At 40.5% G+C, this 18,599-nt stretch overlaps 1 protein-coding gene across 2 annotated transcripts in view; it reads right to left on the reverse strand.

The window, feature by feature from the left end:
* Positions 1 to 1,664: 1,664 nt before the first annotated feature.
* Positions 1,665 to 18,599, reverse strand: part of NRIP1 (nuclear receptor interacting protein 1) — a 101,295-nt gene continuing 84,360 nt past the window's right edge. For both annotated transcript variants that reach the window (XM_073584477.1, XM_073584476.1), the window contains exon 2: positions 1,665 to 12,262. In XM_073584477.1, coding sequence (XP_073440578.1) covers positions 8,561 to 11,971 — 3,411 coding nt within the window. In that variant the 5' untranslated portion in view covers positions 11,972 to 12,262 and the 3' untranslated portion in view covers positions 1,665 to 8,560. The remainder of the gene's footprint in view (positions 12,263 to 18,599) is intronic.

The raw sequence follows: 18,599 nt of genomic DNA on the forward strand, positions 1-18,599 counted from the left end.
AAGAAGCCCCAATCGGACTATCCTGGATTGCAGCCTTTCATCAAAGTTTTTTTTCCCTCACAATTTTGTAAAGGTGCCAACAATTTTGTCGGGCCAATTTTTATGGGTTGTGTGTGAAATTATGACTTTTTTCAGAAATAAACATGTGTACAACAAAACATGTGGAACTGCTATAATTTTCTGGGAGAAATACATTTTCTGGAACAATTTCAAGGGTGCCAACACTTCGGTCCACGACTATGTTTTTCTGAGCTGCACTAAGCCGAATTATGATCACACGAGACATCAGAGTTGAATGTGCAGAAACCAAAGAGCATGTAAAAGCGTAATGGTGCAACATTTTTAATGAAACCCAATTTCAAAAATAAGTTGAGCCCCAACTATATCAATTTAAATAAAAAAAACCTTAGAGGGAATCTGTCACCCCATTTTAGCCCTATCAGCTGCCGGCACCGCCATCAGGGGCTTATCTACAGCATTCTGTAAAGCTGTAGATAAGCTCCCAATGTAACCTGAAAAATAAGAAAAACTAGTTAGATTATACTTACCGGGGGGGGGGGCGGTGGGTGTCACGGTCCGGCGCCTCCAATTTTCATATGATGACGTCCTCCTTACTTCTGCCGCGGCTCCGGAGCAGGCATACTGCCCTGTTGAGGGCAGAGTAAAATACTATAGTGCGCAGATGCCAGGAAAGGTCAGAGGTCCGGCGCCAGCGCACTGCAGTACTTTACCGGGTCCGATGGGTGTCACGGTCCGGGTCCTCCCATCTTCTACTGATGGCGTCCTCTTCCTTGCTTCTGTCGTGGCTCCTGCACAGGCATAATGCTCTGCCCTGTTCAGGGAAGAGCAGAGTACTGAAGTGCGCAGGTGACGAGAAAGGTCAGAGAGAACCGGCGCCTGCGCACTGCAGTACACTGCTCTGTCCTAAACAGGGCAGATAAAGCATGTCTGTGCCGAAGCCGCGGCAGAAGGACGGCATCGTATGAAGATGGGAGGTGCCAGACCGGACCGCGACACCCATCGGACCGGAGGACGCCAGGGTGAGTATAATCCAACTTGTTTTTATCTTTCAGGTTACATCGGGGGCTTATCTACAGCATTACAGAATGCTGTAGATAAGCCCCTGATGGCGGTGCCGGCAGCTGATAGGGCTAAAATGGGGTGACAGACTCCCTTTAAATAAATGCCAAGAAGTGTATAGAAGGAACAGCTATGCATTAATACAAGTACTTGGGGGCAGCAGTGCCATGTTATGTCAAAAAAGAAAGCCAATGACTGAGACCTCACTTCTACCAAATCAGCGTGAATCGGGAGCCATCCCTAGAAATTCAATTTATGAATTGTTGCAGATTATAAGACGCACTGAACCATAAGACGCACCCCAAATTTTGGGGAGGAAATTAGGAAATTTTACAAATATATATATATAGGTGAATATTATAGTCTGATTTTACGGTAGCTTACAGGGGAGGGCGGCTGCAGAGGAGCGAGGTCACAGGAGGCTGATGCTGCAGGCCCTTTTGTGAGAAGAGGGGCGAGGCTGTGGGCCCTGGGCTTTCATAAAATGTCACCGGTGAGTGAAGTCCCCTTCCCATTGATTTCTCTGCATCATAGATTCTTCTCAAATAAAAAAAATAAAAAAAAAAAAAAAACATAAAACAAACTTCATTTTAATATTTATTCAAATCCTCATCAGGAAATGAGCACTAAGATTAAAAAAAATAATAATAATAAAAGAATCACACCGCACTATATACAAGGCTTGTGACACCACAGGAAAACGATAGATTTTCCATTAAAATAACACAATTAAATAATTTTCTGTAAACCTCAGAATCCATAACTGAATGGCAAAGAAAGAAGGATTCCTATTGCGATACCAAATTACTTCATTTACGGTAATTCATTTTTTTTAATAAAATGAAAAATATATAACTTATCAGTCACAATACAATTGTGGGCTCCCCGCTGAAATCCAACATGATATATTATTAAATGGGACCCTCCATTTACTATACTGCAGCAGGGGGACTATGGCAAAAAGCCCACAACACTGTTATTTATGATTAATCTCTGACCTGACTGTGAAGTTGTATCGCACAGGTCGTCTTCCCATGCATCGCACATGCAGAATTTAATCACATTTTATTTTTTTCAATATAATTCAATTTCTGTACATTTTTCCCCAAGGTACAATGATATGCATACATGAAAAAACAAGAAGGCTGAGAACTCATCTGCTTCTATATACACATATCTTCACAGACTTCATGAAACCCGATTTTCGGGTTCTATACAAACAATACAAAAAGGTTGACTTATGGAAAACAATATTTACAGCCATTTCCTTCTTTTAAAAAAATGCTTACATACCGAGGCATAACTGACACATTATTTACAGTCAGATTTACATGGGAAAAAAAACATTTTATTCTTTTTTATTAAAAAATACAATATATTTTAAAATGTTATCTCCAAACGAGCTTTTTTTTTTCTTTATTTTCTTTTTTTACACAAATTTAAATATTGTTTTGCAACAGAAAAGTTTTGCAAATTCCGGTAAATGAAACAAATTTTCAATTTAAAATATTTTTCTTTAAAATTTTCTTTTGTAGAAATAAACTTTACAAAGAAAACTTAAAAAACAAACAAAAAAAACCACGAAAAACAACCCTAATTACTGATACATTTTAGGCCAGTATATGATCACATAAGGCACCCCGATCCTTTCATGGCAGACCCGGTCTAGTTCATGTTCAACGATGTGAGCAGCCATCTTTTATGTGAATGTCTGCGTTGTTCTTTGAGGTCCAGTATTCTGTGCTCATCAATCTCTTCACCTATGTTTTCCACTATGAGATGTGGCCACCACCATCAGGGGTTTATCTACAGCATTCTGTAATGCAAATGTAACCTTAAAGATAAGAAAAACGAGTTAGATTATACTCACCGGAGGGGGCGGTCTGGTCCGATGGGTGTCACGGTCCGGGACCTCCCATCTTCTAGAGATGACGTCCTTTTCCTTGCTTCTGTCGCGGCTCCTGCACAGGCGTAATACTCTGCCCTGTTCAGGACATCTGACTTTTCCCGGCACCTGCGCACTGCAGTACTCTGTTCTGAGAATTACGCCTGCGCAGGAGCCACGACAGAAGCAAGGAAGAGGACATCATCGCTAGAAGATGGGAGGCGCCGGACCGGACTGCGACACCCATCGGACCACAACCGGACCGCCCCCTGGGTGAGTATAATCTAACTCGTTTTTCTTCTCTTTCTGGTTACATCAGGGGCTTATCTACAGCATTACAGAATGCTGTAGATAAGCCCCTGATGGCGGTGGCCGCATCTCATAGGCCAAAAAACAGGTGACAGATTCCCTTTTAATGTAGTTAAATCTTATGTTATTTCTGATTCAGTTTTCAATAACTCCTTCATAGGCATAAACATTTTTTTAGTGGGGAAATATTTTTTCACTACAAATAGTTTTTATATTGAATAGTATGGAGTAAATTACATCAGATCCCCCTGCAAAATTAATATAATTCTATGTCTATATAGGTAGTTTTAGACCTCAAAAAACAAAGCTCTGACCCCTGCAATGTTTAAACCACAGAAGTATGGATGCATATTTTATAGATTAGTGGGGTTATCCATGCTTGGGGCTCGTCTGCAGTCACTCTAGTGCGCACACTGTGAGCTGTCAGGATTCTCTGATGCTGGGAATGGGTGGGCATGTGACAAGTATGCAATTTACATACATGCAGTCACATGCCAACTAGACGTGCGTGGCCTCACACAATACCAGAGAATTGAGCAAGACTGGACATGTCTAGTTGGAATGTGGCTGGAAGTATGCAAATAGCATACGCATACTTGCGATCACAAGCCTGCCTGTTTCCGACACCAAAGAAACCTGACAGTGAGCACTGGTTAAATCCCTTTAAAAAAAATTAATTGATACTTATGGTTAGGGATTAGCAATTCAACTTGCACTCCGTTAGTCCAACATCCAGTTCGATCCTCCTCGGCAGCCAATACTCTGCATCCGGCATCCTTAGCTCAGAATCCTACAAGCCCCTACAGCATTACGACGTAGAGGCACAATGTAAGTCAAGGTGTTGTGTGATGCCTAGTGGCTAAGCATCATCACTTTCGAGGGTCTTAGTAAGCACCAGGAGGACCGGGATGCCAGGTGCAGAACGGAAGACTGGCCGCCAAGAAGGACCAGACTTGACGCCGGACCATGGCAGTGGCAATAAAATTGCACATATCTACTTATCGTTTTTTTATAACTTTCCATTTATTTTACATTTATGAGCAGGTTTGAGTTCAACAAGAACACATCGGGAAAAAACTTTTAATTGTGGTGATATCCATAAAAAAATAAGAAAAATTCAGATGTAAATATTTTGGAATTCCAAATACCGGTATATATCTTGCATGACTACACTGACCGAAAACATGCTAGTATGGCCTCATATGCATGACTGTATTAGGGATCAGAAAAACCTCTGGTAACGCCAATGGCACACAAAATCCAAATAAGGGAGATGCCTAATGACGGCACATTGAGAGCCTATTTTTCCGATATACAGAGCTGTAGGGACTTGGTATGCCTTTGAGCGCTGGTGTGTGCATTAAACATTAATATTAATGCACCGACAATTTTTTGCATTAGAACATAAGTAATGAAATTTTCTTGAACATTTAATAGTTTTGATTTTTTTTTCCCCAGAATTTTCATCTTAAAAAAAAAAAAAAAAACACAAAAAGTTAATTTGTTTAATTCGCTAGAAAAAGAAAAAAAAAATTAAAAAAAAAAAAAAATAATTAAAAAAAAAAAATACATTAATAGTGATGTTTATCCATTTAAGAACTTTTGGAAAAAAAAAAAAAAAAAGATACATTATAGGACATTTTTCCCACATATCGCTTTTATATACATACACAGCATATACAGTAACTATATACATATTTTAGGCACACAACAAGTGAGGGCATGTCACAGATACTCATGTAGTAAAATGGTATTTTCAGTATTTAACATGTAAACTTTGTTAGCTGCCTCTTAAAGATGTAAAGAACTAAAAAAAAAAAAAAGTGTGTGTATAAAATAAAGCGTCAATCAGTTGAATAGTCACATGGGCTGTAACTAAAGTGCCAGATTTATCATAGGTCGGTAATTGTAGAAGATGTAGAGCACTGGTCTGGAGATGGATGCAAAATTTGGGGCTGACTGTAAACAAGATGTTTAAAGATAATCGCCCGTAAAATACGTTTACGAAAAATCAGATACCGTAATTAAACTTTAGCTTCACGTAATTTCATTAACAGCCTGGTCAGCATTAATCTAAACGTGTAACCGTCATTTTAATTTTTAATTCATAAATCATTAGTACACATGAAAATGAGAAACTTAGTAACATTTTATCAGCGAGATCTGCTTCTTTCTCCTCCTGGAGTGATTCTTTCACTCTCAATTCGTGGGTAAAATCTGGATTCAGTGAATATCGATTTTCCCGTTAATGAGATCGGAGATGACAGTTAGTGATTTTAAAATTCTATGGAAAGACGGTTACAGTTTTCCATAGAATTTTGTGAGCACCAACTGTCATCTCCTAGCTCAGTAATGTAACATTCTATTTTCACTAAATGCAGATTTTTACCCATAAATTGGGAATTATGAGAATGAATGTTCAGTCCAGGAGGAGAAAGAAGCAGATGTCTCTCTCAAGATATATTACAACATTACTTGAACTTTTGATTTAGGAAACATAAAATATTAAAACCGTCTTTAAATTAACCATTAGTGATGAGCAAACGTGCTCGGATGAGGTTTAATCAGAGCATGCTTTGGTGCAACCGAGTGTCTCCGGCGTGGAGTCCCTGCGGCTGCATGTCTCACGGCTGTTCGTCAGCCGCACCATATGCCTGCATTGCCTGTTTGTTAGACAATCCCTACATGTGTTGGGGCTGTCAAACAGCTGCGAGACATGCAGCCGCAGGGACTCGAACATATTTTTTGACCACGCCGAAGACACTCGGGTAGCACATGAGCATTTTGGGATAACACCTGATCCCAGCACGTTCGCTCATCAATAATAATCATCTTAAGAGTCAGGTTTAGGTTAGCGAGTGTAACAAAAAATATATGTAGAAGTAGTAAAGAACATACTTAATTGTTTCAATAAATACTAGGCTGTAGGTCTATAACAAAAGGATTGTCCAACATTTATTCTTCTCTATACGTTTAACTGAAGTAAGAGTTTGTAACTGAAAAAAAATAAAATTGCTATAAAATAATGAAATATTTTAGAACAATCAAATAGCATGAGACATTGTGTGATGCGTAAAAGAATGGATTTTGCACCTCATTTTAAGTCTGATTTGTTAAACATTTGTCCGGCCAATATTTATTTTTTTTTAAAGTGGTCGGAAAGGCTTAAAAAAAAAAAATTCAACAGAACGTAGAAACCTCACCGATCCCGGTCACTGCCGTCTTCCACTACCTCTGCCCATGCTGGTCTCTACTTCATGGTCAGCCTCTACACACAGGAAAAGACTGCTCAGCCAATCAGTGTCTGAGGTGGATCAATGCGGTGAAAGTGATTGGCTGAGAAGTCATTTCCTGTGTAGAGGGACCAGGAAGTAAAGCCCAGAAGGGAACTGGGCTAAACTCATTTCCATCAAAAGAACTGTCTTCTACTGTGACCTATAACACTTGATACCTACAGAACTCATTTAAATGGGTCATCCGGTGCTACTCACTTGTGCATTGGAGTTGAGTGATGACGATGACATTATGACCTTCTGACATTCTAATGAGCAGGACATGGTCACGATACCTGCCGATTATACCAGCATCTCGGCAGATGTATGCAGTTGTAATGTCATTGGCACCACTCACCTCTAATGTGCAAGTGAGTTACCCCGGAAAATCCACTTCAGATAAGTGTTCACTTTAACCTCCAGAACCTCTCCTGATCTATAAATGGAAGGGCGCTATAGCTCAGTCCTTGCTTATCCAGGCACAGTGACACCCGACATGCCACTATCCCTGGTAGTATACCCCAGCTCCACTTTAGTTAACAGGGCAAACTGCAGTACCAGGCATGGCCACACCATTGAAGGGGAAGTGTGTGTTTCACAAAACCACTTTAAACAAAATGTGTCAAATCTCTTTAAAAAGGTTGTTCAGTTTTATGCTACAAGTCTGCAGTCACTCTATGGTACTGCAGACTTGAGACATCACAATGCGTGCTGTGAGGATTCTCTTGTGCAAGGAGTGGGTGGCCATGTGACCACAAGTATGCGATTTGAAAAGTTTCGTGCACACATTCAGACTAGACTGTATCCATCCTCGCTCAATACACTTACATTGAGCAAGGCTGAGCACGTCTAGTTGGCATGTGACCGAATGGATACAAGTCACTGCTCCTGGCACCAGATTATCCTCCCAGCGTGCAGTGCGCACAATGTGAGAATTCACAAGTCTGCAGTAACAGAGTGACTGGAGACTTGTAGACTAAGACCAGAAAGCAACTGTAATGTAAATGTGCTCTATGTACGATAAATTTAAAAATGTAAATTATAGAAGATTTAAAAAGTAAAAAAAAGGATATAGTTCTATAGAAACAGTAACAATTTTAAATGATCAAGAAATCAATATAAAAAGATATCAATATTTATGGTCAAAACAAAATGTCAAAATGGATTTTCGCAGAAATGAGGCGCTGTCACAGTGTTCTCCTTGTATAAACGGAAAGTCATGTGTAAATTCAAGCGGCAATGTTGTTACCTTGGGAAAAGACTTTAAGCATTCCATTTACCACCGGGTTACACCGCTGTGACCTTGTGGTAACCAGCCAGGTTCACTGTGCTTGCTGCATTGATTTTTACATTAAAGACACTCTGCCAGGAGCATAAAGATATCCAAAAGAAAACCATAACATTCAGAATAAAAAAACATTCCTTTCTTGTCGCCGTCTGGTCACTTATGTGCTTAAAAATACCGAGAATGCTTAAATGCTACTTCTGGATATTTTGACACTGGAAATATCCCATGACATTGTAAAAAAAAAATAATAAAAAAAAACTGCATCAATAAAATGTCATTATAATTTGGAGGATCTTTTCTAGCAAATAAATTGTGGATTTCTGAAGGGCAATGAGTTACAAGTGTAATGTAATAGTTTACCCGTAATAAAAGTTTTCCATACCAAAAAAGTCACTAATTGCCCTTATTTTTTTTTTTCAAAGTTCGCCCATTATAACAGAATATTTTTTGAAATTGCTGAATTTGTTCTTAACAAGTATTATAAGCTGAAACACCTAGCTGCTAAATTAGGAGAAAAATAAGATATTAAAAGGTATAAAAAAAGAAGACGTTTTAATAACGATACGTGTACATTTACTAGGACCACAAGCAAGATCAACCTAAGTTCATAAAATAACATGTCCGTAAGATCATGCCATTTATTACGTCATGCATGATACAATGAGAAAAAAAAAATATTATTTTCTTTTAATTTGAAGCAATCTGTTACAATTTTTTTTAATCATTTTATTCAGGCTCCTTTTTTATTGTCAGCATATCGAGAAGCCCGTATTTACTGCTATTGGAATTATACAAAGAGTTATTTACAATGTTGGGCGGTGTGGTGAATGCAATCCTGTTTGTTCCTCTACTATGGGCCGACTCTCTTTTAAATGTCATCTCGGCCGCTTGACCCAACAGTGACTCAGTCCAGCTGGTTCGATCTCGTAAGTCCTGACTAGCGGCCGTTTGTGCCCCCTTTTGTAGCATGTAGTACAATATTGGATTGGTCTTTGTTAGTCTAGGAGAATCTTTCCCAAAGTCAGTTTTATCCATATCTGTGATAACCCATTTAATGGGACCTTTATCACTGGGGGGAGGGCACATATTCATATGTCCCGAATCAGTCCGTGATGGGTTATTTCTTAAAATATCCGGGGATGAATGAGGAGAGTTCTTTAAAGGAGATGGATATTGAAATGACATTTGACCTAAGTTATTTTGGTGAGAATGCTGTCCCATAAACATATTGAGAGAAGGAAGCATAAATTCGGAGTTTCCTGTCGAGTTACTTCTGTTTCCTCTTAGAAGTTCATCAACCGGCATATTGTTCCTATGCTGAGAGTCCCTGACACAATTTTCGGAAAGCAATAACTGTTTTAACACATTAAAACCTTTACTTTCTCTTGACCAACTCACTTTTTTATTTCCATTCAATGAATTTTGACTCGGAACGTTCTTGTTATCATGATCGGTCTTTGTGCCATTGACTTTGTCTTCGTGGAGAAAAGGTACCTCGCCTAAAGATGGTGACGTGCAGAACTGCAAGTTTCCAGCCTCTGGCGAATGCATTTTTGCTATTTTTACTTGGCTTTCTACAGAGTCGTTATGGTGCATTTTTCTTTTTTTAGGCACAATACAAGATATTTTTGAATCTATCTGCTTGGATTCAAGATTATTCAGTTTATTATTTACCTCCAGATCACCGGTATCATATACTTCATGGTTCTGACGTAGCAAACGACTTAAAAGGCCATTTTTTGAAAGTGAAAAGTCATGTGGAGATGAGTGTGGAGATCTGACATCCTCCGGAGCTGGTCTTGCAGTTTTGTGCAATGAGGCAACTACGGGGCTTGGAGCACTTGGCTCTTGGTCGGGAGCACTGATGTTATCCTCCGCTTCTGTTTTAACTCTGAAAGCTACAACATGCTCACTTGGCAACCTTTCAGTCCTGTCTATGTTAACTTCATCTTTTATTGGTTTCTGCACTTTTTCATTTTTGCATTTGTTGTTAGGTGTGGCTAGAAGCAGTTGAAGGACAGTGCGTCGCTCTAGAAGGTTTTCAATTTCAGAGCCAGAAAACGTAGAATCCACTGGAGTAGATGGACTACTAAATCCTCTACCTTCTTCGTAAGTCCGTGGTTGATTTGTAACAAGAGGACTGTTCAGTCTTTCAATTAACCCTAAAGATTTTGGATTTGCCGGACCTATTGATTTTGATTGCACCTGTTCATTGGGAGCAGAAGATGGCATTCCACAATGAGCTAAATTCTGTAACAACTTGCTAGCACTGAAAGGTGCATTTTGTGCTGTATTTTCATTGGCTAGTGGGTTAGTTGTTTGTAGTCCTTTGTTTCTGGTAAGCTCAATTAGATGATTTGATGCTGGATTTAGGACCCTTTCTGGTTGGATGTGGTTTACGAAAGAAGTGAACGGAGGTTTGACAGGAAATGGCTGGTGAGCTAGGTTCATGGGGGATTCTGCTTTTGAAGACGAGTGCAAAGAAAGTGCATTTAATGGAGAGGTATTGTGTAATCTTGGGCTTTCTGAGAGAGGGCCAGGTGATGAGAAAGTAAACTTTGACAAATCTGTAGCTTTCTGTGAGGTCTGGAGATCTTCAATTGTTGATGGGACATCTTCGGTTTTATGTCCGAGCAATAGTTGTAACAGTGTCACTTTCTGATATGGTTTTAGAGTAGAGTCCGTGGATAGGTCTTTATTTCCTTTGCCGATTTCTATTTCATTGATTTTCGGATCCCAGTTGTGAAGCAACGATTCAGTTAAATTTTCAATAGAACCTGCAGAATGTAACATCTTGGGCCTATCTGCTCTATTCTTAAAGGACAAATCTATAGGTACGCAGTTGGAGTGAGTGCTTTCATCATCACTGCTTTCTTCTTCGGTAAAGCTAGGATTGTTATCGGAACAATCATCTATAGTTGTAGGTGTTGCACTTCCTTCAAACGCAGTATATATCTCATTGTGTGCAAGTTTTTTTCCAACACTAGCCCCATTTTGGCTTTTCAGAAGATGCAAAAGTAAACTGTTGTTGGGTGATGGCTTTCCATGGGTCCTTTCCAACTGATTCTTATACCCAACTGTTTTCAGAGGAGAATTTGGAACACAAAGCGTGTTTGGAAAAGGAGAAATATTGCCTGCATTAGTTAAACCATTGGTTACTGTCCTTGCTTGATTATGGAGACTAGCTGGCACATTCGATGACAAGTGAAGTCGGCCAAGATCTTTTTCCGAACTTTCCTTCAATCTCGCCATTGCTGCCAGCCTTTCACTTGCTAACTGACTTGCGCTCTGTGCTTTAAGGGCATGTTCCCTAGAGTACTGCTGCAAGTGTGCTTCACTGGAAAGCAGGAGAGCAAGTTGACTACAGGCCACGCTTGGTTTAGGCGAAGCAGTGGGACTTGACCTTTTCTCCACCATATTAGCAACAGCTTGAAGCCTCGCAGCACATGAAATTGACTCACCAACCACTTTAGCGCTACTTTGTGCTGAAAGAGAAGGTTCAACAAACTTTTCCTGAACTGAACTTTTAGCCAGACCGGTCAAGTTACTGTCCACTGTATTATCTTTTGATCTGCTTTTGTTTAAGAGAGTCTTTAAGTGATTTGAAGCCAAGCCATAGCATTGGTTATCCTTTTCATCCAGTTTTCCCTGCTGGCTAAGTGCAAATCCTTGGTCTTTAAGACTTTGTTTAATCTGTTGAGTCAGTGCAACACTCTGCAGCCTGGAGCTAAATGACTGCAGCAAAGAAGCTAGCAGTGTGCTATCTTGTTTCCCTTTTGGAACATTTTCAACCATTCCGGCTAAGAGAGATTCATTTTTGCCATTTCCATTGATAGAATCAGATAAACGCCTTCTCTTTGCAGCATGCCAGTCCTCCGAAGACTGCAAGAGTCTAGCCTTCTTGAGATGCAACATGCCAGATGACTGACTGCTGTTGTGCATTGGGGCATTATTCTTACAGTTCGTAAAAACATTCCCAGAAATGTTAAAGTTGTCATCAGCTTTTACACGGCCTGAGAGTTTGTCAACCGCTGTTATAGAACCGCCCGCCGCCTGATGCATTAGTAATCCTTCTAGATACGTTAAAACAATGGGATCCTGTTGCATTTCAGAGCTAAGCTCTTCTCCATGAGTCATGTTCAACAAACGTATGCGTAGAAGCTCTGTCTTTACCTACTTTAGAGAACAATGAAGACTCGGGTCTAAAATTTCAGAGAGGTCTATGTTCTTTTAAATCATTTCCAGAATATTTTCCAAGCAGATGTCCTCTGAAGAATCTTTTGCCAAGAATATAAATGTTCCATCAAATTAGTGTTGAGGCAACATGTTGAAATGGTGTGCATCAATCTGTCCGAATTCTGCTCACATAAGACAATCTTCTCAGTTTATCCATGGAAATCGGCCTTTAATTATTCTATTTGCAATTACCTTAAATCAGAAAGAGAAAAGATAATAAATGTAAGTACTAAAATATCAAAAATAGTCATACAGCAGAAAGAACTTTTTACTGCAAACAATACTTTTTTGTTCATTCAATGGCATAGTGAACTTCTTTAAGGTTAAAGTACATAAACACTTATCAGTTACATATAAGCAGTCATATGCTAACATGTTTTTCATTGGCGTCTTCCCATGAAAACTTTGATTTCAAATATTTAGCATTTGTTGAAATGTAGCTAAGCTGCAATACCCTACACTACCAGTTACTTGTGCAGCTCTCTCTACCTCTAGCGCAGCAGGAAGTCACAGCACTCAATAACCAAATCACCATACCAGCAGAATAATTACTTTCAGTCAATTAATTTCATGCATACTAAACTAATCTTTGTTTTAAATAGAATTGCCACCAGATTTCTTAAGAAGCCCTCTTCCTCCCATCAAAGTTTTTCATCCTCTTAATGTATTGCCATCATCATATTTTATAGCACTGTGTACTTACAATTGCCCATTTTGCCTTTCTACCCAGCTAATTCTTCAATTTTCTATTAGGTCTATGACATAATGTTAATAAAGGGAACCTGTTACCAGAAAAACGCTATTAACCTTCAGATACCGGGTTAATCTGCAGCATATTATGCTGGTCGGTGCCTGCTCTTAGCCAAACGCTACAGGGAGAAAATTAAGTTTACTCCCCACGGCAGCATTCGGCTTTGGTCTGTATTCACAAAGTGGTGACTGAGTGCCGTCCCTGTGACTGAGACCGTGACAGGGTCGGGGAGGCAGTTTCAGTCATGGGGGGCACGGACGGCACTGGTTCAGTAACCACTCTGAGGATAGCCACGGCTGTAACCGCACCCCCGGCCCCAACTGACGCATGCTCTGCATTAGGGCCAACTGTCAGTCATTACCGGGGGTGTGGTTACAGATGCCGCTCTCTATACACAGAGCAGTGACTGAGCCAATGCCGGCGCCGCCCCGTGACTAAGACGGGAACACTTCAGGGGAGAATAAAGTTAACTTTCTCCTCGCAGCAATAGGCTAAGTGCAGGTGCCAGGCAGGTTAGTAATGCTATCAACCTGCAGATTAACTTCATATCTGAAGGTTAATAGAATTTGTTCTTGTAACAGGTTCCCATTAAAACTAAAAGAGTCCTTCTTGGCTCTATGTAGAAGTCTATTTTCCCTGTATGAGTCATAAGTCACTGCAAAAGTCCCTCACAGGGAGAGGAGGAGCAGCTGGGGTGAAGAGGGGGATGATTTATGCAGGGACAAGAGACTTCCTGTTTCAAGAAAGATCAGAGAAGAGAGAAGAATTAGTTGGGTAGAAAGGCAAAATGAGCAAGTAAGAACTCAGTACTGTATAATATGATGTCTGCAACATATTAACGGAATAAATACTTTGATGCGAGGAGAGCTTCTTTAAATCCTAAACAATCCCTGTTGGTACGCTCATCATATTGGTATGTTAAAGTGAGTCTTGGACACTGCCTAAACATTTATATAGGGGATCTGCGTGGGCACGCTCTGACCTCTGGCGCTGGTCACAGACAGGCATGATCGGGTCGTCAGAGCGCGTCCGCAGCTGTTGTGTGTGCCTATGCTGACACTATGAGCGCTGCTGCGATCATCCAGTGTCAGTGCGGAGGCGCAGACAGGAGAGGCAACGTTCGCTCTGAGCCTTAGAGACCGGTCAATTAATGAGGAGTAGTGGCTTTATTATGCAAAAAGGAGGGCGTAGTGGTGCAACAAGGCATAGGCTACGTCAAGAGTGGATTGAAACGCTCTCATCTGCATATCGAATCGAAAGTTGATTTTTAATTAACTATAAAGTTTAAGCTGTACTTAGTATGATATAAACAGGGGCTATTTCCACTACACAAAAGTTTAGGCAGTTTAAATGTCATTTTCTGGGCGACAGATTCCCTTTAAGGATAGGTCATCAGTGTTTTAGTCCTAGAAAACCCTATAATTGGAAACAATAAAATGTAGATATTTGCATTAATAAGGTATCCTAAAAACAGGTTAAACACCATACATCCCACTTAAATCAACCTTAAAAAATAGATGTTACACAGGGTAAGCCCACAACTGCAATGTCAAGGTCATAGACTAGCATGTAAGATTACCAGCAGGACTGATGTAACAGCTGGCATCTGATCCAGGCTCCTGGGGTTTAGAATACACTTAACATACACACACTCAATTCACGCATACTGTACATCGTATCACAAGGGTTTAGCACGCTTAAGAACGAGCAAATATTTAGCCTTGCATGACATCCTGTCTAAACCAATGGAAATACAGCAACCAAAGGGAAAAAAAGCTCTAGGAAAAGTAAGTTACAGCGCACAAGAAACCATGTCCGTCATGGCATTACTCAGATTAACACTTACTAGCATCGAAAGGCTAAAAATATATATAAATGCAAGATGCCTTACAAATAACAAATAAAAAAAAGGTCAAAGCTCGTGACAATTGCAATTAAATTGTTGGTCCCACGATGCTTTTTTACTGCTTAGCTGGCAGTACTGCTGACTATTAGCACTGCTGTGTCGCTGGTGGGAACCGTAATCTTCCTGATGATGATTTTTTGAGACGGCTTTGCCTTTACAGCATCAAAGGAGTAAAGTAGCACTGAAGCTGGCCGGGATCTGGAGTTGAGTGTGCTCAAGGCATCCTAGCCAGCCTCAGTGCAGTGCTTACAAGCTGAAGATAAGAATGGGGTTCTGGGCCTCCAGTTTGAATAAAGTGAAAGCTGACTAATCGAAAGCTGTAAATCGAAATAGCGAAGTACAGCTCTGGGGTATCTCCATAAGTCCTATGGATTGTGAATGGAGCAACACTACAAATGGGGAACAAGGGGGAGTCCTGTTCTCATGTTTAGTGAGATCTCCAGAATCTTGTGGATAGGTGACAAGATGTGAATGTGGAACAATCCCTTTAACTCTTTGATTAACTAATTAATCAGTGCTATATTTTCAGCCTAGGTAGATTAAAACGTGGACATAGACCCTTATAAAGGGGCAACCAACTATGATGCACCGTATACACTATTGGCATAATCTATTGTGTAACTTGGCCCTTTAAAGGAAATCTGTCATCAGGTTTTTGCCACCTAATATGAGAGCAGCATAATGTAGAGATGGAGACCCTGATTCCAGCAATGTGTCACTTTCTGGGCTGCTTGTTATAGTTATGAAAAACTCATACTGATAAAATAGAGATTTTCTCACTAGAGGACTATTAAATCTGCAGCCAGGTAGTTCTCCATATTCATGAGTTCTGAATAACTGCACTCCCATCAATGATTGGTAGTTCTCTGCCTATGCACAGTGTACACAGAAAGCTGCCAATCAGTGGTGGGGGCGGGGTTATACAGAAATCAGCATTTAGAGAACTGCTAGATTGTAGCAAATAAAACAGGGACACTATCAAAATTACAGCAAGCAGTAAACTAAGTGACGCATCACTGGAATCAGGGTCAGTGCACCTACATCATGTTGCTCTTAGATGGGGTAGCAGAAATCAGGTGACAGATTTCATTTAAGGCCCTAGAACCCAATTGTGACTGCAAATTTTGTAGCACTAGCACCCCATAGTTATTGCTTATATAAAGGATATTTGTGCAGTTGACAAAATATTTGTGGCATGTCTCGCTTAACAACGAGCTCCACACAGTTAATTTCCCATAGTGTAAGAAAAACTGATGACTTCTTTGTTATGGATTATATTTTTCCCTTTACACCAAGTCTTTCTGGCTCACTGGATGTGAACCTATTGATTGATGGAAGAATAAAGTCAGGGCTCCCTCCTCGTGTACAGTAATTGATGCCACACAGAAATTCCTGAAAACAGATCGGCTTTTCTCATCGTGACTGGTTTCTGGAAGATTGTTATTATCAAGTTCTTGTAATTATTTAGGAAAAAAAAAAAACACTTTCTTGTCAACAATTTCAAACTTTCCTAATAATCCTGAAGTCTCCACCGCAGCAAATACAACAGGAAATTCAATTTCTTCTCCTTTCTTCAATAAAAATCACGTAAATCCCTGGAGTTACCGTAACGTGGAGTCTCTGCCCAATGTCTGACTCACCGCTACTGGGGAATCGTTACAAGCACAGTATGTAATTAACAATGATTGCAAATAATTATTTAGCCTTTCCCTTGTGTAATGCTAGGTTTCCACGATGCTACACCTTTACATTCAGCATATGTGCTAGTGTGCCCATGTGTGAGACCATGCAGTCTAATGTGCCCATACACAAGGCCATACAGTCTAATGTGCCCATACACAAGGCCATACAGTCTAATGTGCCCATACACAAGGCCATATAGTCTAATGTGCCCATACACAAGGCCATATAGTCTAATGTGCCCATACAAGAGGCTATACAGTCTAATGTGAATATACACAAGGAAATTCAGTCTAATGTGCCCATACACAAGGAAATTCAGTCTAATGTGACCATACACAAGACCATGCAGTCTAATGTGCCCATACACAAGGCCATATAGTCTAATGTGCCCATATACAAGGCCATATAGTCTAATGTGCCCATACACGAGGCCATACAGTCTAAGATGCCCATACACAAGACCATACAGTCTAATGTGCCCATATACAAGGCCATACAGTCTAATGTGCCCATACACAAGGCCATATAGTCTAATGTGCCCATATACAAGGCCATACAGTCTAATGTGCCCATACACAAGGCCATATAGTCTAATGTGCCCATACACAAGGCCATACAGTCTAATGTGCCCATACACAAGGCCATATAGTCTAATGTGCCCATACACAAGGCCATGCAGTCTAATGTGCCCATACACAAGGCCATGCAGTCTAATGTGCCCATACACAAAGCCATGCAGTCTAATGTGCCCATACACAAGGCCATGCAGTCTAATGTGCCCATACACAAGGCCATATAGTCTAATGTGCCCATACACAAAGCCATGCAGTCTAATGTGCCCATACACAAGGCCATATAGTCTAATATGCCCATATACAAGGCCATACAGTCTAATGTGCCCATACACAAGGCCATACAGTCTAATGTGCCCATACACAAGGCCATATAGTCTAATGTGCCCATACACAAGGCCATATAGTCTAATGTGCCCATACAAAAGGCCATATTAGTCTAATGTGCCCATACACAAGGCCATATAGTCTAATGTGACCATACACAAGGCCATGCAGTCTAATGTGCCCATACACAAGGCCATATAGTCTAATGTGCCCATACAAGAGGCTATACAGTCTAATGTGAATATACACAAGGAAATTCAGTCTAATGTGCCCATACACAAGGAAATTCAGTCTAATGTGCCCATACACGAGACCATGCAGTCTAATGTACCCATACACAAGGCCATATAGTCTAATGTGCCCATACACAAAGCCATGCAGTCTAAGGTGCCCATACACAAGGCCATGCAGTCTAATGTGCCCATACACAAGGCCATATAGTCTAATGTGCCCATACACAAAGCCATGCAGTCTAATGTGCCCATACACAAGGCCATATAGTCTAATGTGCCCATATACAAGGCCATACAGTCTAATGTGCCCATATACAAGGCCATACAGTCTAATGTGCCCATACACAAGGCCATACAGTCTAATGTGCCCATACACAAGGCCATATAGTCTAATGTGCCCATACACAAGGCCATGCAGTCTAATGTGCCCATACACAAGGCCATATAGTCTAATGTGCCCATACAAGAGGCTATACAGTCTAATGTGAATATACACAAGGAAATTCAGTCTAATGTGCCCATACACAAGGAAATTCAGTCTAATGTGCCCATACACGAGACCATGCAGTCTAATGTGCCCATACACAAGGCCATATAGTCTAATGTGCCCATATACAAGGCCATACAGTCTAATGTGCCCATACACAAGGCCATGCAGTCTAATGTGCCCATACACAAGGCCATACAGTCTAATGTGCCCATACACAAGGCCATAGTCTAATGTGCCCATACACAAGGCCATACAGTCTAATGTGCCCATACACAAGGCCATGCAGTCTAATGTGCCCATACACAAGGCCATACAGTCTAATGTGCCCATACACAAGGCATATAGTCTAATGTGCCCATACACAAGGCCATGCAGTCTAATGTGCCCATACACAAGGCCATATAGTCTAATGTGCCCATACAAGAGGCTATACAGTCTAATGTGAATATACACAAGGAAATTCAGTCTAATGTGCCCATACACAAGGAAATTCAGTCTAATGTGCCCATACACGAGACCATGCAGTCTAATGTGCCCATACACAAGGCCATATAGTCTAATGTGCCC

This window comes from Dendrobates tinctorius, unplaced genomic scaffold (genome assembly GCF_039654945.1).
Source record: "Dendrobates tinctorius isolate UK_male_01 unplaced genomic scaffold, ASM3965494v1 ptg000084l, whole genome shotgun sequence".
Classification (NCBI taxonomy): Eukaryota; Metazoa; Chordata; class Amphibia; order Anura; family Dendrobatidae; genus Dendrobates; species Dendrobates tinctorius.